The sequence below is a fragment of the Rhinopithecus bieti genome, unplaced genomic scaffold, assembly GCF_001698545.2.
Source record: "Rhinopithecus bieti isolate Rb0 unplaced genomic scaffold, ASM169854v2 scaffold_8675, whole genome shotgun sequence".
In the NCBI taxonomy this organism is placed as follows: domain Eukaryota; kingdom Metazoa; phylum Chordata; class Mammalia; order Primates; family Cercopithecidae; genus Rhinopithecus; species Rhinopithecus bieti.
Window position 1 is genome coordinate 4,946,018 of NW_016806447.1, and position 22,644 is coordinate 4,968,661.

Below are 22,644 nucleotides of genomic sequence, written 5' to 3' on the forward strand. Positions count from 1 at the left end.
CCTATATTGCTCCTTTAAACTTATTCTTAAACTTACTCTTCATGCCTATGATGACTTCCAGACCCTCGGTGCCTCTGTTTTCAGTTGATTGATTGATTGATTGATTGATTGATTGATTTTTGAGACAAAGTCTTGCCCTGTTGCCCAGGCTGGAGTGCAGTGGCGCGATCTCGGCTCCCTGCAAGCTCCCCCTCCCAGGTTCACACCTTTCTCCTGTTTCAGCCTCCCAAGTAGCTGGGACTACAGGCGTACAGGCGTCTGCCACCATGCCCGGCTAATTCTTTTGTATTTTTAGTAGAGATGGGGTTTCCCCATGTTAGCCAGAATGGTCTCAAACTCCTGACCTTGTGGTCCACCCGCCTCGGCCTCCCAAAGTGCTGGGATTACAGGTGTGAGCCCACTGTGCCTGGCTTGTTTTCAGTTTATTAGCTAACTACTGTCAAAATTTATCTTCCTATCTAGCAGGAGCCCATGGCAAGCAATTTTAGTGGTATTTTCTCCAGCACATTTGATTCCTTTTTCTCAGTGATCCTTGTTCTGAAATTCCTTAACTCCTTTGTTTAATCTTGTTGCATTATCAGTTCTCTAAAAGAGGCAGCTTATATACCATCTATTTTCTCCATTCTTTCCTTTGGGGTTGCCCAATTCTGGGCACCAGTGTCAGTTGGTTCACTGTAAATTCATGGTGTCCAGGCTCAAGTGAGCACATTTTTACTATTTTGTGTTCCTTTTATATCAAAATGACTTCATAACTATTCTAACATATTTCTGCTCTCAAATCCTTAAACCTCTATCTCACCATTACCTTTTTATCCAAAAATAAAGTTCTTTTACTGAGATGACCTGGGCCCACAGTGTATGCCCTACACTTTTCTGTTTTTTCCATTTTCTCTAAACCTCTTCAAGCCTAACCCCTTCTCATACAGTATTACCTACTCTTCAGTACCTCTCCTTGGTTTTTCGTTAATTATTGCGTTTCTTCCCTCTTTAAGGTCTCTCTCCACTCTTTTTCCCTATAAATATTTACCGCTTTAAAAAGAAAAAATAGGCCGGGTGCGATGGGTCACGCCTCTAATCCCAGCACTTTGGGAGGCTGAGGCGGGTGGATCAACTGAGGTTAGGAATTCAAGACCAGTCGGGTCAACATGGCGAAACCCCATCTCTACTAAAAATAGAAAAAAATTAGCTGGGCATAGTGGTGGGCGCCTGTAATCCCAGTTACCTGGGAGGCTGAGACAGAAGAATGGCTTAAACCTGGGAAGCGGAGGTTGCAGTGAGCCGAGATCGTGCTGCTGCACTCCAGCCTGGGCAACAGAGCAAGACTCTGCCTCAGAAAAAGAAAGAAAGAAAGAAAAAATAGTAACACAATCCTGTTTCTACATAATACCTTCTCTATAACAATCCTGTAGATGGCCAGAATGTGTACGTCTTTAATATCCTCTGTGCTCTACAACTGGCTTTTAAACTCAGTTCTTACTGAAATTGTTTTCTTTTTATTTATTTTTATTTTTTTGAGACAAAGTCTCACTGTGTCGCCCAGGCTGGTGTGCAATGGTGCAATCTTGGCTCACTGCAACCTCCGCCTCTCGGGGAATCAAGCTACCTCAGCCTCCCAAGTAGCTGGGATTACAGGCGCCCACAACCATGCCCAGCTAATTTTTGTATTTTTAGTAGAGACGGGGTTTCACCATGTTGGCCTGGCTGGTCTCGAACTCCTGACCTCAGGTGATCCGCCCGCCTCGGCCTCCCAAAGTGCTGGGATTACAGGCATGAGCCACCGCGTCTGGCTGAAATTATTTTCTAAAACATCACTTGTTTGCCAAATCCAGTATTTTCAGTCTTTATCCTTTGGTTCCCTGTGAGGTATGAATGGATCATTTAAGCTTCTAGGCCTCTTGCATGAAGGGGCCTTAAAATGTTATATGGTTGCATATGATTATAAAATTGCAAAAGTAAAATAGTTTTGCGCTCTTGTTTTTGAGCCTCAGGCCCAACAAAATTGGATCTACCCCCATACAAAAGAAGTTCATCAGAGTCTCTTATAGCCTATAGAGGTACCAAAATGGGACTAGGTTTCTCACAACTTGGTCACAGCTAAGAATAGAGCTAATTGCTACATTAAGACTCACATCTTGAATTGACCATTCAAGATGGTCTTATTCATTCAAGATGGTCTTCTATTATCTTATTCAAAGACATAACTAGACCTCAGGTCCAGTTCTCAATATTACAGGTTCAGGAACTAGATTTGAAGCAGTTTGGCCAAGGTAATTAACCACTGGGAGATTAATGCAAACTAACCAAACTCACAAAAGACTATAAAAAGAATGTCTATTTCTTAATGTACAAGAAGGAATCAATACCTTAACATTAATTATTAATGCCTTAATATTGACTAGGGTATATGGTAGACATTTATCTGCTATCCAGAAACACTCTTCCCTAAATCAAAGTAGTTTAGAGACCAAAATGATCACGAAATGTTTAGTTATCATGATTGAAAGTGTTATTTTACTGGCCTTATGGCCTCCTCGCTGCCTCAGATCCCCTGAAAATGGGGAAAGCTCTGTTCCTGTGTGATTTAAGCCTGTGCATGATTCTGACCTACCAGTCTTGCTCAGTCATGGATTGAGCTGCATTTTTGCATTTAAGGCAAGTTTTATCGCAAGCCCTAACTCCACCCCATTTGGCTGCCATACGCGGGTGTTGTGCGTGTCCTCCAGATCCCCAGCCATCCCAGCGCTTTCCCATTCCACTCATTCCCTCTCTTCCCCTTCCTCCATCTCAAAGTGTTTTCCCTCACTTTCAGTGGTCAGACTGGCCTACCCAAGGTCCCTCCTAACATCAGGTCTGTCATCACCTACCTTCTTCCACTTGCCTCGCCTACTAATCATCACCTCCTAGACTGTCACCGTCATCTCCTACCTGGCTCACACTGGCCCCACCGCCCAGAACGGAAAGGAAGCTTGGAATCGCGGTCAGGCCGCGCCTTCGCGACTCAGGGGACCCGGGCCCTCCCCTGCCCAGCAGCATGGCTGTGAGGGAAACCGTATCGCATTTTGCATAGTCTTCTCGGTCCTACATAACCGCCACCTTTACCCTTCGTGTGGGCATCACATCGCCTTCTCCCCCTGGCGAGGGCAGAAAGGTGTCTCGTGACGAGAACCAAGGCGTGTGGGGACGCAGGGCCTCTGCGTGTCAGGGAGCAGAACCTGGGCCGAGCCCTAGGTGAAGGGGCGGGGTGGTTGGCCCTGAGCCAATCATGGCTCGTGACGACACGGCTCGGCCAATCAGAACAAGGGAGGCCTGGGGCACTCGGGGCGGGTGAGGAACCGCCCCCTTCCAGCTCCGCGGCCAACACCTTGGCCCAGGGATAGTTGGAGCGGTGCAGGTTCCCAGACTCCAGGTACTGGGCGCCTTACAAGCTGGGAGGTGCTGCCTCTCACCCAGCTAATTGCTTTCTAGCCCTTGGCCTTCACAGGCGTTGGTGCCTACCGTGAACGCATTCTGACCTGTGCTGTATCTCTCTCCCAAGACTTTGTGCCTATGGTTGGGGACAGAGTGAGGTCGTTGCCTTGACGACGACAGCATGCGGCCCGTGGTCCTCCTAAGTGTGAGCTTGCAGCAGACGGAGGCCCACCTGCCTTCCTGCCTGCTTCGCCCTTTACTCGTGACTGCGTCCGCAGAAGAAATCACAACAGCACTGGAATTGCTAGTTTGCTAGGCAGCATCTTTTGGACCTGCGAGCGATATGCATTTCACCTCAAATTTGTTTACAAGTTGAAAACCTTTGGGTCTTTTATGCGAACGGATTGAAGAAACGGTAAGTATAAGTACTTTTTAAAGCTTCTATTATCTCGTTCTTTGATCTATAAAAGATTTCAATCTGTCTTTTCTTTTTCTTTCTTTCTTTCTTTTTTTTTTTGAGACGGAGTTTCGCTCTTGCTGCCCAGGTTGGAGTGCAATGGCGTGGTCGCGGCTCACCGCAACCTCTGCCTTCCGGATTCAAGCGATTCTCCTGCCTCAGCCTCCCAAGTAGCTGGGATTACAGGCATCACCACCACGCCTGGCTAATTTTGTATTTTTAGTAGACAGGGTTTCTCCATATTGGTTAGGCTGGTGTCGAACTCCCGACCTCAGGTGATCCTCTCACCTCGGCCTCCCAGAGTGCTGGGATTACAGGCATAAGACTTCGCTCCCGCCCTTCAATCTGTCTTAAACAAAATAAAAAATTAGCATTCTCCAAATATTTTATCTAAATTGTTGGTATTAGAACCATCCAGGTTTCTTTGCCATTGGCCAGGTTTCTTTTTCGTTTGTATTACCTTTCCATTCAAGAGTAGAAGGCATGAGAAGTTATAGTTTACGAGTAACCGTTTCAGGAAACAAGAGGCTTTGTAGGCTGTGATACTTTTAAAGTATTTATGGACAGTGCCACTTGAAAAAGTAGGTGTGTTCAATGTGGTGTGTCCAGATGTGCAATTGGTTGGCAGAATAAACTTGAAGCAGTCAACTTGCATTAATGTTAGCTTGTGATATGCTTCAGTCACCTCAGGCATGCTTAAAGTCACCTCAGGCAGACACCTCAGGCATGCTTAAAGTCGTTTTTTTGTTCACTTTGTGCTTCAAATATTTAGGACACTGTTTACAAAATGTTTTAAAGTGATCCAGGTTATAGATTCAAGCTATTTTTGTCATTGATATGATAAACCTAACGCCTAGTCCTTAATAAAACATACTCTCTTAATGGAAGAGAACAAAAATTAAGAAGGGATAGAATTATATGGAGAATTTTTTTCAAATACAAATATTTTATTAAAAAATAGTTGATGGAAGGCCGGCGCGGTGGCTCACGCCTGTAATCCCAGCACTTTGGGAGGCCGAGGCGGGTGGATCACGAGGTCAGGAGTTCAAGACCAGCCTGGCCAAGATGGTGAAACCCCGTCTCTACTAAAAATACAAAAAAAATTAGCCGGGCGTGGTGGCACGCGCCTGTAATCCCAGCTACTCCGGAGGCTGAGACAGAGAAATGCTTAAACCTGGAGGGGCAGAGGTAGCAGTGAGCCAAGACTGTGCCACTGCAGTCCAGCCTGGGCGACAGAGCGAGACTCTGTCTCAAAAAAAAAAAAAAAAAAAAAAAAAAAAAGTTAATGGAAGTGAGATGGGCGGAAAATTGTCAAATGCCTGGAAAGTTCGTGTCTGGGACACTGCTCTGTAAAAAGTCTGTAGTAGAATCTACTCTGAAAACCGGTATTAAAATAATTTAAGTTGATGTTCTTTGGTATTGTTTTCATTTCCTACCCCTCAAGATCAATCTTCTGGTTCTCCACTTATATCTACATTAAAAATATGTATATTATAAAATCTCAAACTATTATATGTCAAGTGTGGAAAACGTATTGTATACATCGGATTAGCATAGTTTGCTAGAACAAAGAGAATATTTGTTTTGTCTTTACATACCTCTTCCAACAGAGAAACAGGAAAAACAGTTCACAATCTGAGTAAATTAATTTTAGATTGCCGTAAGTATACAACTAATACATTAGGCAAGAATTTTTTCTCTTTCCAAAGTTTAATAAATGAACATTTTTATATTGTCAGGTGAAAAAAAATCAACTGTGAATGTCATTCGATATATAATTATTAAAAGACTGTTTTTTTCTCCTGAAACTTTTGGAACCACATTGGGATTCAGAGCAGCATTTTTTATTCTTATTGGAGTTATAGTTTAATAGCTTATATATACCATGGCAATGAAACCTTATAAGTTAAAATCTATCTGTATTTGGATTGAAATAATTTTTTTCTGTACCAACATTTTGTCTAATGATTGCTGGACCTTCATCAATCATTAGTAAAACAAGAAAGATTCTCTTAGAATTGCCTTTATTCAGAAAATGTCATATAATATGAGTAAAACATTTCAAGGCCAGGCACGGTGGCTCGCACCTGTAATCCCAGCACTTTGGGAAGCCAAGGTGGGCGGATCACGAGGTCAGGAGATCGAGACCATCCTGGCTAACACGGTGAAACCCCGTCTCTACTAAAAAAATACAAAAAATTAGCCAGGCGTGGTGGCGGGTGCCTGTGGTCCGAGCTACTCGGGAGGCTGAGGCAGGAGAATGACGTGAACCCGGGGGGCGGAGGTTGCAGTGAGTGGAGATCGTGCCACTGCACTCCAGCCTGGGCAACAGAGCAAGACGACATCTAAAAAAAAAAAATTACCTGTTCCATTTAGTAATATTTGTATTAAATAATATTAGCTGGTATGTTTTTCTGGCTTTATAATGTGGTTCAGATTTCTGTAGAAATTCTGGCTGTGTCTACATTACCTTAAATTAATCGGATATTTCTTTTTTTTTTCAGCTGGCGTTTCACTCTTGTCACCCATGCTGGAGTGCAGTGGTGTGATCCTGACTCACTGCAATCTCTGCCTCCCAGGTTCAAGTGATTCTCCTAGCTCAGCCTACTGAGTAGCTGGGATGGTATTTCATACTACTAATATTTTAATTTAATTTAATTTTAAAATCTGCTTATATACCGATGTCATTACTCTTATTTTCTAAGTTCAATGTAGTAACAGCAACATGGCGAAATCCCGTCTCTACTAAAAGTACAAAAAATTAGCTGAGTGTGGTAGCGGACGCCTGTAATCCCAGCTACTGGGGAGGCAGAAGCAGGGAATCGCTTGAACCTGGCAGGCAGAGGTTGCAGTAAACCGAGATCACGCCAGTGCACGAGACTCTGTTTCAAAAAAAAAAAAAAGAAAGAAAAGAAAAGAAAAATATTTTATGAAAGATGCTCTGCGTTAATTTGTTATGTGATCAAGTTTTTTTTCCAATTAAGTGGAAGGTGCGTAAGTATTTCCAACATGGATCTAAATCCAGTGTAACAAAAAAGTTGATCTTCATTAAAACCAAATTCAGGCTGGGCTCTGTGGCTCACGCCTGTAATCCCAGCACTTTGGGAGGCCAAGGTGGGTGGATCGCTTGAGGTCAGGAGTTCGAGACCAGTCTGGGCAACATGGCAAAACCCGGTCTCTCTGAAAATACAAAATTTAACTGGGTGTAGTGGCTCACGCCTGTAATCCCAGCTACTCAGAGGCTGAGGCAGGAGAATTACTTGAACCCAGGAGGTGGAGGTTGCAGTGAACCTAAATTGCACCACTGCACTCCAGCCTGGGCAACAGAGCAGGACTCTGTCTCAAAAACAAACAAACAAAACCCCCACTAAATTCAGTTATGCATCTTTGAGTGAAAAGGAATTGTGCTGTTTTTTTTTTGAGACAGAGTCTCACTCTGTCTCCCAGGCTGGAGTGCAGTAGTGTGATATTGCCTCACTGCAACCTCTGCCTCCTGGCTTCAAGGGATTCTCCTACCTCAGCCTCCCAAGTAGCTGGGATTATAGGCGTGCAGTACCATGCCTGGCTAATTTTTGTATTTTAGTAGAGACAGGGTTTCACCATGTTGGCCAGGCTGGTCTCGAACTCCTGACCTCAGGTGATCTGCCTGCCTCGGCTTTCTAAAGTGCTGGGATTACAGGCGTGAGCCACCGCACCTGGCCTGTGCATTTTGTTTATTTGTTTTGTTTTTGAGACAGATTCTCGCTCCATTGCTCAGGCTGGTGTGCAGTGCCATCACATCTTGCTGCAGCCTCAACCTCCTGGGCTCAAGCAATTCTCCTGCCTCAGCCTCCCAAGTAGCTGGGACCACAGGCATATACCACCACACCCACCTAATTTAAAAATGTTTTTTGTAGAGATAGAATCTTGCTATGTTGCCCTGGCTGGAATTGTGCTTTTTAAAGTGAGTTGTAATTGTTATGTATGATAGCTCAAGTATTGCTTTATTCTAATTAAAAATGTATGGAATTTCATTAACATGACATTTAGTAATTTAAAGTTAATGGCTTCAATTCCATTTGCCTTGTCTATTATGAAATGTGTGTGACCATTTTGAAAACATAGATTAATGTGTGTGACCATTTTGAAAACATAGCTTACATCTGGAAACACTAGGAAATTGTGAATTAATACGGGACAGCCATGTAATATGGAAGACAAGCAGGGAAGAATTAATTTGCTGGGAAGGTGGAGGAAATTAACATACTCAATGTTGTTAATTCTATGTTTTGGTTTTCACAGCAAAAAGTGTCTACTGACTTTAAATTAAAATGGAAAAATATGAAAACCTGGGACTGGTTGGAGAAGGGAGTTATGGAATGGTGATGAAGTGTAGGAATAAAGATACTGGAAGAATTGTGGCCATAAAGAAGTTCTTAGAAAGTGACGATGACAAAATGGTTAAAAAGATTGCAATGCGAGAAATCAAGTTACTAAAGGTGAGTAAATGCATATATTGAATTGAAAAAATATGAGTATAAGTTCCTTTTTTGGCAATAAGAAGAAATACAATGATTAGATATGCAAATTCATTTATCTGGTGAATGTAAACCTGATTTTAAAAGTGCTTATTCCTTCTGTCTGTATCTTTCTGTGTATTTATCAATCATCTGTCTATGGTCTGTGTTAGCAGTCCCAAAGACCACCCCCAGATTTGATGACTTGTTAGTAGGAATATCATTAATTTTTGTTCTTTATTATTTCATTTCTTCTACTTATTTGTATGGGTTTATTTTGCAGCTTCTTTTCCTAATTTGTTGAGATAGATGCTTCTCTAATTTCCAGCCTTTTGTCCCCTCAAATATGCATTTAAGGATATACATTTTTCTGTAGGAACAGCTTGATATGTATCCTGGAAATTTTGATTGTTAACAATAGTTTCTCATTTCCATTATATTTTTGTTAATCCCTGAGTTATTTAAAAGTATATTTCTGAATTTCCAAACATGGACATTTTCTAGGTTATTTCCTGGTTATTTATTTGTGACACAACTGCCCTATGATCTGAGTATACACCATATAAGAATTTATTTATTTGAAATTTCTTGATATTTGCTTTTTGGTTCAGAATATAGTCAACTAAAAAAACCTCTTGTTCTTGAAAAGTATTTCATATATGTTCATTAGTTCATGTTAAATTGTGTTGTTCAAATCTTCCGAATTCTTATTTATATGCTTGTTTTATTCAACACTGAGAATATGTTAAAATCTTCCTTTGTGATTATTGATTTTTCTGCTTTTCATTGTAGTTCAGTTAATGTTTATTTTTATAAACAGAAACAGTATTATTAGTGTGTTATATTTAGAATTATTTTATCTTGCTGTTGAGTTAAATCTTTTGTCATTATGCAATAACTCTTTTTATTATAGTAATATTTTGTTTCGATGTTTTTATTTTTTTTGAGACGGAGTCTCACTCTGTTACCAGGCTGGAGTGCAATGGCGCTATCTCAGTTCATTACAACCTCCGCCTCCCAGGTTCAGGTGATTCCCCTGCCTCAACCTCCCGAGTAGCTGGGACTACAAGTGTGCATCACCATGCCTAGCTTCTTCTTCTTCTTCTTTTTTTTTTTTTGTATTTTAGTAGAGACAGGGTTTCACCATGTTGACTAGGATGGTCTTGAACTCCTGACCTCATGATCCACCCGCCTCAGCCTCCCAAAGTGCTGGGATTACAGGCATGAGCCACCATACCCGGCTGTTTCGTTTTGTTTTTTTGAGACAGGGTCTTACTCTGTCCTCCAGGCTGGAGTGCAGCAGCATCATCATGGCTCACTGCAGCCTTGAACTCCTGCACTCAAGCAATCCTACACCTGTCTCCCAAGTAGCTGGGATTGCAGGTGTGTGCTGCTATGCCTGGCTAATTTTTTTATTTTTAGTAGAGACAAGGTCTCACTATGTTGCTCAGGCTGGTCTCAAACTCCTGAGCTAAAGTAATCCTCCTACCTCAGCCTATCAGCCTATCAATGTTGGGATTATAGGTATGAGCCACCGCACCTGGCCAGTATTTTGTTTTAAGAACTAATTTATTTGAAATTAACGAGTACATACATTAGTTTAATTTTTGTTAGTGTTTCCATAGTAAATCTTTTCCATATTTTACTTCTAATTTTCTGAATGCTTTTTTTTTGTTTGTTTCTTTTGAGATGGAGTTTCATACTTGTTGTCTAGGCTGGAGTGCAGTGGCGCGATCTTGGCTCACTGCAACCTCTGCCTCCTGGGTTCAAGCGATTCTCCTGCCTCAACCTCCTAAGTAGCTGGTATTATAGGCACCCGCCACCATGCCTGGCTAATTTTTGTATTTTTAGTTGAGACGGGGTTTCACCATGTTGGCCAGGCTGGTCTCAAACTCCTGACCTCAGGTGATCCGCCTGCCTCAGCCTTCCAAAGTGCTGAGATTACAGGTGTGAGTCACCACGCTTGGCCCCTAATTTTCTGAATTTTGTTTAGATGTATCTCTTGTGAAAACTGTACAGTTATATTTCGCTTTTTTCCTGTTTGATAATATTTGCCTTTTAATTGGAGCATTTATTCCGTTTACTTATAATATAATATCTAATGTATTTTGAATATATATATCTACCACCTTAATATGTGCTATTTGTATTACCAGTTCTCTATGTCTTTTTCTTTTGTTACTTTGGATTGATTATATTTATCATTCCTTTTTTTCTAATAACTCAGAAATTATGCATTGTGTTTCTGTCTTTTAGTGGTTACAGTAGGGATTTGTTAAAGTCTAATTATCTAATACTTGTTCTTGATTTTTTTTTTTTTTTTTTTTTTTTTTTTTGAGACGGAGTCTCTCTCTGTCACCCAGGCTGAAGTGCAGTGGCCGGATCTCAGCTCACTGCAAGCTCCACCTCCCGGGTTTATGCCATTCTCCTGCCTCAGCCTCCCGAGTAGCTGGGACTACAGGCACCCGCCACCTCACCCGGCTAGTTTTTTGTCTTTTTTAGTAGAGACGGGGTTTCACCGTGTTAGCCAGGATGGTCTCGATCTCCTGACCTCGTGATCCGCCCGTCTCGGCCTCCCAAAGTGCTGGGATTACAGGCTTGAGCCACCGCGCCCGGCCTGTTCTTGATCTTAATAATGGTGTTTGACACAGTCAAATCTTATGACTTTTCCCTTATGGCTATCCAGTTGTCCCAGAAACATTTATTGAAAATACCATCTTTTTCTCCACTGTTCTGAATATTCCTTTTGCCACATGTTCTCCTATATAGGTAAGATTTTATTCTGTCCCATTGGTCTATTTGTTTAAGCTTGCACCAGTAGCCCACAATCATGTTTATTCTAGTTAGTAGGTTTTTTTTTTTTGAGACAGGGTCTTGCTCTATCACCCAGGCTGCAGTGCAGTGGCATGATCTTGACTCACTGCTATCTCTGCCTCACAGGCTCAAGTGATTCTCCCACTTCAGCCTTCTGAGTAGCTGGGCCTACAGGCATGTGCCACCATGGTTGGCTAATTTTTGTATTTTTTGGGGTAAAGATAGGGTTTTGCCATGTTGCCCAGGCTAGTCTTGAGCTGCTTGGCTCAAGCAATCCACCCTCCTTAGCCTTCCATCCAAAGTGCTGGGATTACAGGTGTGAGCCACTGCACCTGGCCTAGTTTGTAAGTTTTTATATCTAGTAGAATAAATCCCTTCTGTTTTGTCCTTCTTCTATAAGACTATCTTCCCTATTTTTGTCTGTTTGCATTTCCATATAAATTTTAGAATCAATTTACCAATGTTCATAAAAACTCTAGGAGTTTAATTGAATTTATGTAGATCAATTTGTGGAGAATTGATGTGTTTACAATATTGCATCCAGTTCATGAACATTGTATAACCCTTTTGTTTCTTGGTCTTCTTGTCTTTTTTTTTTTTTTGAGATGGAGTCTTGCTCTGTCACCCAGGCTCGAGTGTAGTAGTATGATCTCATCTCACTGCAACCTTTACCCCCTGGGTTCAAGCAATTCTCCTGCCTCAGCCTCCCGAGTAGCAGGGATTACAGGTGCCCACTGCCACACCTGGCTAATTTTTGTATTTTAGTAGAGGCAGGGTTTCACCATGTTGGCCAGGCTGGTCTCAAACTCCTGACCTTGTGATCCACCCACTTCGGCCTCCCAAAGTGTTGGGATTACAGGAGTGAGCCACCAGGCCTGGCCAGTCTTCTTGTCTTAACATATACTTTGTCATTAGTATGTTTGCACTTTTGATCATTATTTATATGATATATACTTTTTAATCCTTTCTCCTGTTAACCTTCTGTGTCTTTAGATGTAAAGTATATCTCTTATAAGCAGATACAGTTGTTTCTTTTGTTTTATTCAGTTTGATAGTCTTTGTATTTTACTTGGAGTGGTTTAGTCTATTTATATTTAATATAAAACGTACATATTTGGATTTATACTTATCTTCCTAGTTGCCTTCCGTATTTCTAGGTTTTTTCTTTTTGAACATTATTTGTTAAACATTATTTTACTAGTATTTTAGAAATTATTCTAGATACTGTAATATACGAACCTGACTTATTGATACTCAAACAGGTACTTTTACAGTGCAAAAATCTTAGCAATTTTAACTTCAGTTACCCCCTCCTTTCTCCCCTCCACCCATCAGATATATGTGTTATTGCTGCTATGTAATATTGTTAAATTCTATATCTATATATAGTTAAATCCCTTTTAAAATTGTTCACAGTCAGCAGTTATTAGGCTATACCTAATATTACCCTTTCTATTACTCTTTAATCTTTCCTGCATTTCTGAGTTTCCATCTGGGTTCATTTTCCTTATGCTTAAAGCACTTCCTTTATTTTCTTTAAAGCAAATCTGATGATAAGAAGTTCTTTTCATTTTTGTTAGTGTATATTCTACTTTGTGTTTAAAAAACTGTTTCAAGCTAGGTGTGGTAGCATGAGCCTATAGTCTTTGCTATTCAGAAGGCTGAGGTGGAAGGATCACTGGAGCCCAGGAGTTTGAGACTGTGGTGTGCCATGATCATGTCTGTGAATAGCCACTGCACTCCAGCCTGGGCACTGTAGTGAGATCTCATCACTTAAAAAAAAAAAGAAAAAAAGGCTATTTTCTCAGGATATAGCATTCAGGGTTGTCAGTTAATTACATTCAGTATGTTCAAGATAGAATTCTACGGTTCTGCTGGCTCCCATTGCTTGTATTGAAAAATCAGACATCAGTCTTATTGTGTTCCTTAATAACCATTTTCTTCTAGATACTTTTAAGGTTTTGTTTTTGTTTTTCAGGAGTTTACAATAATATGCCTAGGTGTGGGTTTTTTTTTTTTTTTTTTTTTTGTCTGTTAATTTTATGGCTCTTGCTTCTATCAAATAATGTAATTTGTTATTTTTAAAAATGCTCAGGCTGGGTGTGGTGGCTCATGCCTGTAATCTCAGCACTTTGGGAGGTCAAGGTGGGCGGATCACTTGTCAGGAGTTTGAGACCAGCCTGGCCAACGTGGTGAAACCCTTTCCCTACTAAAAATACAAAAATTAGCTGGGCATGGTGGCATGCGCCTGTAGTCCCAGCTACTCAGGAGGCTGAGACAGGAGAATCTCTTGAACCTGGGAGGCAGAGGTTGAAGTGAACCAAGATCGTGCCACTGCACTCTGCCTGGGCAACAGAGTAAGACTCCATCTCAAATAAATAAATAAATAAATAAATAAATAAATAAATAAATAAACGCTCAGCTATAATTGTTGCTTCACATACTGCTACTGTCCCATTCTTTCTCTCTTCTCCATTTAAGAATTCAGCTTCATATACTAAGCTTCATATCAGCTACTACTTATAGCTTGAGGAGTTTTAGGGCTAACCCAAATGAAAGGATTTCATCAGCACTGAACTCCTTCTTTTCACCTTCATGGGCCGTGAACATCAGTCACTGCTACCTTAGGCCTGCAACATGGTGAAAAGTGCTACTGGTCCTCTTAGTCTTCCCTCTAAAGTGGCATATGTTTCTTGGGTTAAAAAAATTTGGCCTTAATTGCCTGGCTAACCTTTCTGGGTTTCTGTCTTCCTAGCCCAGGTATTTTTTACTATATGATCTTTTTCATTCCTCCAAGTAGTTGTGTTATACATTTTGTCCAGCTTTTCTACTTGTATTCAGTTGGAGAATTGTTACAAATTACCTAGTCTACTGTTACTGTGAACAAAATAATTATACTTTTCCATCCTAGAATTTTTATTTGGGTCCACATCTGTTATGTTACTTTTTATGGTTTTAAGTTCCCTCCGTTTTTTGAGGTTGGCTTTCTTTTTTAAAGAGTCCATATCTGATAACTACAATATCTGAAGTCATTCTGTATCTGTTTCAATTGCTGATGTTTTCTGGTATTTCTTACTTATGGTATCTTATTTCATTGTATGCCTGCATACCTTCAATTTTGTGCTGAATCTTACTTATCTTTGAAATACTATTATTATCTTTGTTATTACTTTTTAGATAGGATCTTGCTCTGTCACCCAGATTAGAGTGCAGTGGTGCAATTATGGCTCATTTCAGCCTCAATCTTCCAGACTCAAGCAGTCCTCCTGCCTTGGCCTCCCAAGTAGCTTTGGAGCTTGGACTACAGGCATGTGCCACCATGCCCAGCTAATTTTTTTTATTTTTTGTGGAGACAGGGTCTCAGTATGTTACCCAGACTAGTCTCAAACTACTGAGCTCAAGCAATTTTTCCGCCTCAACCTCCCCAAATGCTAGAATCATAGGTGCGAGCCACCTGTCCTGAAATATTTTTTTTAAATAATTTGAGGCTAAGGTAAAAATATTTTTCTCCAGAGACAATTTTTATTTCATTCTTCCATGTTTGTGAGCACTGTGCCAGTAAACAATTTATTGTCTCTCAACTCCAAATCACTCCTTTTTTTACCTATTTTGTGATATTAGAGCTGGACTCTGTAAGCATTTCTTTTTTTTTGCCAGCTGATTTGATTTTAGATTACGTCAACAGATAGAGGACATGGAAAGACACTGTTGGTCCTTAGCAAGAGGAAGAGGCTTTTCTTCCAGCTTCTAGTGTGCTTTTTTTTTTTTTTTTTTTTTAATACAGTTGTGAGCCCATTACCATGTGGGAGGTCTGTTAGCTCACTTCAGCATCTTTCAAAGACCAGTTCTGGCCTACTTGGCACATTCTGGTGAGTTACTCTACCAACTGTTGGCCACTCTACAAACCATCTCTGACCTGTGTGCTCTGGTGAATTTTTTCACTATTGGTAATCTTTACATTTTTGTGGCTGCTGGGCCATTTCCAATGAGATCTAAATGTCTGGTGGTTATTGGGGGCTCTTCTAGATTTTAGTTCCTTCTTGTGCACTATGCACTTTCCTTCAGCCCTAAAAATGGGGCTTCCTGTATTTGCTACTTCAAACATATCCCTTAGAGTCTTCTTTTACCCCCTGATAATAATGAATGAACAATTATTTACATTAAAATTTTCCCAGTTCTGATTTCTGTCTGATACAAGCACACTGCCAGCCCAGGACCTCCTTAGTAAGTTCAAAGTTCTCGCTTACAATCTCTTTTTATCTTGTGTTTCTCATTATCCTTTAGAATTTAATATTGTTTTTGAAATTTTATTTGTAGAAATATTTTGAGGCTAAGGTAAGGTTTTCTTTGTTCAGAGGCAATATTCATTTGCTTCTGACAGGTACATGGAGATGCTCCCAGTCCAGTATGTGAATCCAAATTCAAGGCTTTTAGTTCCTTGAATGTGATGTTAAGTCTAGTGATGCCTCGTTTATTTCTGCTCATTTTCACTCTGGAGGATGTAGTTTTTTGGGTCCTAGCTTTAATTGGAGGCGGTTTCTCAGCTATCCCACCTTTAGAAGGCTTTTGGACTTTGACTTTTCCCTTTTAGCCCTGTGGAGCCACAAAAATCAAAGCTCATTTCTACATTTGTTACTTCATGTCAAAATTACCTTTGAGTCCTGGGGTTAACTCTCTGGATTCTCCTGTTCTCAATTTTAGCCCAGTAATCCTCACTGTCGTTTTAGCCTTTTATATGTTGAAGAAGATTTTTTGAAAATCAATCCAACTTTTAAAGAATTTTCAATGGCTGGTCGCAGTGGCTCACATCTGTAATCCCAGCACTTTGGGAGACTAAGGCGGGCGGATCACCTAAGGTCGGAAGTTCGAGACCAGCCTGACCAATGTGGAGAAACCCTGTCTCTACTGAAAATACAAAATTAGCCGGCATGGTGTTGCATGTCTGTAATCCCAGCTACTCAGGAGGCTGAGGCGGGGGAATCACTTGAACCTGGCAGGCGGAGGAGGTTGTGGTGAGCCAAGATCGCACCATTGCACTCCAGCCTGGGCAGTAAGAGCAAAACTCCGTCTCAAAAAAAAAAAAAAAAAAAAAAAAAAAAAAAAAAAAAAAAAAAAAATAGAATTTTCAACTGGAGGGCTGGTCTGAGTTATTCAGTCTGCCATTACGAAAGGAGGTAACCATCTGCCATTAAAAAGATAAGCACAAAGACAGAGAACCTGTGGAGCTGATAGTCTGTGCTTTTTTTTTTTTTTTTTTGAGACAAAGTCTCGCTCTGTTGCCCAGGCTGGAGTGCAGTGGCACAATCTTGGCTCACGGCTACCTCCACCTCCCGGGTTCAAGCGATTCTCATGCCTCAGCCTCCTGAGTAGCTGGGACTATAGGCACCTGCCACCATGCCTGGGTAATTGTTGTATTTTTAGTAGAGACAGGGATTCACCATTTTGGCCAGGCTGATCTCGAACTCCTGATCTCGTGATCCGTCCGCCTTGGCATCCCAAAGTGCTGGGGTTACAGGCATGAGCCACCACGCCTGGCGGATAGTCTGTGCTTTAATTATGGTTGCAGGGTTGGAGATAGTGTGGAAATCTTTGCAAGAAGGACTTGACATAGAGTAGAGAATGAGAAATTATCTGGTGCTATAGTGTGAATTTTTTACAGAGTAAAAAGTTTTAGTGTAATGTTTTCTTCTATTAGAAATGTGCCAAAACAGGCCAATGGAACAACTGACATTCTAGTATCATTTAGATGTCTTAATTTGATAAAATAGAATTTGTCAGAATTTATAGTTCCATTAGGATATGAAATTTGTGGGTTTGGGGCATTTTTTGTCAGTTTCTTTGTTTAGTTTGTTGGTTTTTTTGAGAAGGTGTTTTAATTATGCCTCATAAGTTATTACTGTGTGACCTTGGACAAGTTCCTTAACCTCTGCGTGAGTTAGTTGCTTCAGCTATAAAGCAGGAAAATAATTGTACCTATTTTATAAGGCTTTTGTGCTTAGAATAGTACCTGCAACATAGTAAGCATTGTGCATTAGTTATTATTATGTATAATATCGTATTCTTTTATAACTTTTATTTTTTTCTTAGCAGCACTTCTTTTACATTGTAAAATGTCTGTTTTGAGGGAATGCAGGGTAGAAGTTTTTTTTTTAACTTTTAAGTTCAGGGGTACATGTGCAGGATGTATGGATTTGTTACATAGGTAAACGTGTCATGGGAGTTTGTTGTACAGATTATTTTATCACCTAGATACTCAGCCTGGTATCCATTAGGCTAATGATTAGGTGATGATGGTACCTAATTTTTTAATTTGTTGAACACACAATTCTTGATGACTTGGAGCTCTTTCCAAATGGACTAGACTACCAAGTAGTTCAAAAGTATTTGTTTCAGATTATTAATAATGGAATTGGATTTTGTCACAGTCACAATGTAAGTCTTGGGTTTAAATAATTATTTGTCAGTCATTGACTATCCAGATTTTTCCTGGTCCTTTCCCTTCTCCCACCCTTTGCCCTCTGGTAGGCCCCAGTGTGTGTTGTTCCCCTCTAAGTGCCCTCATCATTTGGCTCCCACTTATAAGTGACAACATGTGGTATTTGGTTTTCTGTTCCTGTGAGTTTGCTGAGGATAATGGCTTCCAACTCCATCCATGTCCCTGCAAAGGACATGATCTCATTCTTTTTTATGGCTGCATAATATTCCATGACGTATATGTATAACTCTTTTAAAAATATTTTTCTATATGATCTCTGAATTCCTTTTTTTTTTTTTTTTTGAGGTGGAGTCTTGCTCTGTCACCCAGGCTGGAGTGCAGTGGTGTGATCTCGGCTCACTATAACCTCCGCCTCCTGGGTTCAAGTGATTCACCTGCCTCAACCTCCTTAGAAGCTGTGATTACTTCATTGATATTACTTCATTACTTCATGGTGGTAGCCAGGCATGCCACCACGCCTGGCTAATTTTTTTGTATTTTTGGTAGAGATGGGGTTTTGCTATGTTGGCCAGGCTGGTCTTGAACTCCTGACCTCAGGTGATCCACCTGCCTCAGCCTCCCAAAGTGCTGGGATTACAGCCATGAGCCACTGTGCCCAGCCCCTGAATTCCTTATATTATGTTTATATTTATATTGGATTTATTTCCTTGGTAACCTTTTTTTATTTTTTAATTTTTTAAGACACAGAGTCTCACTCTGTCACCCAGGCTGGAATGCAGTGGCATGATCATAGCTTATTGCAGCCTCCAATTCCTGTCCTCAAGCTATTGATTACAGGCATGAGCTACCATGCCTAGCCATATTGCTTACCTTAATAACTATAGTGTTAAATAACATAGTTACTTCTTTGTAAAGTAATTACTATATTTCTAGTTCCTTTTCTCTCCCACTCACCTACCATCTGATTTCAGAAAATATCCTATTTACTTTAGTGTTTTGTTTTTTTGTTTTCTTTCAAGATAAGGTCTTGCTGTGTTGCTCAGGCTGAAGTGCAGTGGCATGATCATAGCTAACCACACTCATTGCAGCTTCTAACTCCTGGGCTCAAGTGATTCTCCCACATTAGCCTCCCGAGTAGCTAGGACTAGAGGTGTGCCCAACCACACCAGCCTAAGTTTTAAAATTTTTTGTAGAGATGGGGTCTCGCTATGCACAGGCTGGTCTCAAATTCCTGGCCTCAAGCGATTCTCTTGCTTTATCCTCCCAAGTCACTGGGATTACAGGTGCGAGCCACTGCACCTGGTGTATATATACACTTTTATCTTGTTTACATCTTCTATATCATTTGTGCGTTGTTGCATTTAAAATGTTCACTTTCTATTTTGTAACCATGATGCCCACATTTATATAAGATTTAGTCCTGCCTTAAATAGATTCAATGCTCATGTTATCTTTTACTTGAATGACAATTTGGTTGAGTATAACGTTCCTGGATCATACTTGGATTTTCTTGAGGATTTTGAGAGCTGTATTCTGTATTCCATTGATTTCTTTCCCTTTAAAGGTGGCAACATTTTTTTCTGGTGAGTGTTAATCTACATTTGTGTTTCTTTCTCCCTTCTTCCTCATTTCTTACATCTTTGAATAGATCCTTGATTGGTTCCTTTTTGATTGTTTCTTATAATAAAGTCTGAGTCTTTGGAGGACTATTTGTAGGAGGTTCTGGGGAGAGGCCATGACTTTGTTCCAGGCTAGCAGGAATTTACCATAACTCACAATGATGTTCCTTATCACATATGCCTGAGTGTGGGATTTAATTATATTAGGTTTAATTTCTCTAAAACTTGCAGTTGCAGGTTTATTCATAACGAATTGTTTTGCCTTCTACTCCGCCTCACTGAGAGATTGTTTCCAGCAAATGTGTTTCTGTGTGATTCCTTATCCCGCCCTTCCCCACTGCTGTTTCTTGGTGCCATTCATTTCTAGGGATGTTTTCACTGCTGTCTATGAGCTTTATTTCCATTATACGTACATACATATATATATATCGTTTTTCATTATATTAAAGGAGGACTTTTTTGTCTTTTCAGGGTACGTCACTGGCTTCAGAGAACTCTTACGCTGCCAGTTTTGTAGCCACAGATGATCTTTTGGTGTCTTCCTATACTTCTGTTTGACCTTTATTACATCTAGTAGTTCCATCTCATTTGTTATGAGTAGGAGGTCATAGATTCCTCTTAGTTTAATCAAAGATGGAGTTACACTTCTTTTTCTTATTAGCTTGATTTTATTCTCTGAGAGGAGAAAGGAACAATATAGTCTCTCAATTGTAGTTTAAAAACCAGAATATGCTTTTACAATTTATACTGTATATGCATTTTATTTATGTTTTTATTATGCTGAGATCTATTTTAAATAATTAATTGCTAATAATTTGATCTTAGTTTATATAAACTATTTTGCATTTTAAAATAACAGCTATTTTGCATTTTTTAATAACAGCAACTGAGGCATGAAAACTTGGTGAATCTCTTGGAAGTGTGTAAGAAAAAAAAACGATGGTACCTAGTCTTTGAATTTGTTGACCACACAATTCTTGATGACTTGGAGCTCTTTCCAAATGGACTAGACTACCAAGTAGTTCAAAAGTATTTGTTTCAGATTATTAATGGAATTGGATTTTGTCACAGTCACAATGTAAGTATTGGGTTTAAATAATTTGCTTTATCACATATGTATTCATTAATCCTTTAATCTGTCTTATTGATTTATGCATTTGAAAATAAGTTTCAGAAAGTCAGTATACTTTAACACTAAATACTTCATCTGTGCATCTTATTAATTGGAGTTAAATATTTGTTTTCTGGATTTTTTTGTTTGTTTGTTTTGTTTTTTTCTGAGATGGAGTCTTGCTCTTTTGCCCAGGCTGGAGTGCAGTGGCAAGATCTCAGCTCACTGCAACCTCTGCCCCCCAGGTTCAAGTGATTCTCCTGCCTCAGCCTCTCAAGTAGCTGGGATTACAGGCATGTACCACCACGCCCGGCTAATTTTTGTATTCTTAGTAGAGATGGGGTTTCACCATGTTATCCAGGCTGGTCTCAAAACTCCCAGCCTCAGGTGATCCACCTGCCTTGGCCTCCTAAAGTGCTGGGATTACAGGCGTGAGCCACTGTGCCTGGCCCTGTTTTCTGTTCTTTTTTAAGGTAATATTTACTAAGTGAAATGCACAAATTTTAAGTGATGAATTTTGAGAAATGTATAGACCCAAGGGTCTGTGTGTTTGTTAGTTTGTGTTCTCTTGCCTAATTACAAAGTGTGAATATATGAAAATTTCAATCCTTACCCTGTAGTCTATCACAATAATTTTATATACTTTGAGTATCATATAAAAGCACCTCCAAGAAGAATGACACCTATAAAGTATAAATGAATAGCTCAACACATAGATTTTGCCAGTTTTACGAAATATTTTAAATGACATTTTTTGTGTGGTTATAAAAGTAATAAATATTAATGGTAGAAAAACTTAAAACTAAAGATAATTATAAAAGAAAGAAAAAATCATTTTACGTACCTGCCACCTAAATTGATATATTTCTTTTCGGTTATTAGTATTATTCACTGTCTTTAATTTTTTAACTGTCTTTTATTGTGTAGTTTCGTTATGTTATTGAGTTATAGTGTGAAGTTTACATATATAAAAAAATTGCTTAGTAGAGGCAGATACCTAGTTTCCACTGGGAAACACACTGCCCCTTTTTAGGAGGCCTTCCATAGTGGCCTCCCGGCAACTTTGGAATGATACAGGCTCAGAAAATCTATTCTGAGAAACCTAATTTTGAGACTATCTGTCTCTTAGGGCAGACTCACATTGACCAAACTCAGGAGACTGAATGCCAGTTTAGTAAATTGCAAAGAAGATAATTGTTACAGGGGTGAAATATATAAAGTAGAATAACAATGTTGAATTTGCAAGAAATCAGATTAGCATGAGGTGTTAGTGAATTAAATACTTAATATATCAGTTTAAAAGATACTGATTCTTCCTTCTTCATAAAAATGATGATATCTTCCCAATGGGCCTGTAATATTTGGAGTTAGGTGGCTGAATGCCCTACATTCATCTCTGTACTAAGGATAGGCTTGCCAGTGGAACCAGTGAGCAAAAAGAACCATTGTCTCTCTCACGTTAGAAGCGCATTTGAATGTGTCCTGCCTCCATTGCTTCTGTGTCCCTTTATTTTTATACTTTCATGATGAATCAACCCATGTTTAACATAACACATTCTACCTTTAGATGTACAGATACATCCAGGCAGTTTAGAGTCAAGTACTGCTGGCATGGGTGCCATTCTGTGTTTAAGGAAAGAGATTTTAGGCCGGGCATGGTGGCTCACACCTGTAATCCTAGCACTTTGTGGGGCCGAGGTGGTCTGATCACTTAAGGTCAGGAGTTCGAAACCAGCCTGGTCAACTTGGTGAAACCCCATCTCTACTAAAAATACAAAAAAATTAGCTGGGCATGGTGGCAGGCACCTGTAATCCCAGCTACTTGGGAGGCTGAGGCAGGAGAATTGCTTGGACCCAGGAGGCAGAGGTTGCAGTGAGCTGAGATCATGCCACTGCCTTCCAGCCTGGGCAATACAGCGAGACTCTGTCTCAAAAAAAAAAAAAAAAAAAAAGGGCGGGGGGGATTGTAAAATCCGGAGTGTTTCTCCGGGCATGGTGGCTCACACCTGTAATTCCAGCAGTTTGGAAGGCTGAGGCAGGCGGATCACCTGAGGTAGGAGTTTGAGACCAGCCTGGCCAAGATGGAGAAACCCCATCTCTACTAAAAATACAAAATTAGCTAGGCGTGATAGGACATGCCTGTAATCCCAGCTACTCAGAAGGCTGAGGCAGGAGAATTGCTTGAACCTGGGAGGCAGAGGTTGTGGTAAGCTGAGGTTGTGCCATTGCACTCCAGCCTGGGCAACAAGAGCGAAACTCCATCTCAAAAAAAAAAAAAAAAAAAAAAAAAAAAAACCGGGGAT

At 40.2% G+C, this 22,644-nt stretch overlaps 1 protein-coding gene across 1 annotated transcript in view; it reads left to right on the forward strand.

Annotated features, from left to right (window-relative positions):
- The first annotated feature begins 3,308 nt into the window (after nt 1–3,308).
- CDKL2 (cyclin dependent kinase like 2) overlaps nt 3,309–22,644 on the forward strand; it is a 56,730-nt gene continuing 37,394 nt past the window's right edge. Inside the window, 3 exon segments of the mRNA XM_017876589.1 lie at nt 3,309–3,823; nt 8,147–8,343; nt 20,114–20,308. Coding sequence (XP_017732078.1) covers nt 8,176–8,343; nt 20,114–20,308 — 363 coding nt within the window. The 5' untranslated portion in view covers nt 3,309–3,823; nt 8,147–8,175.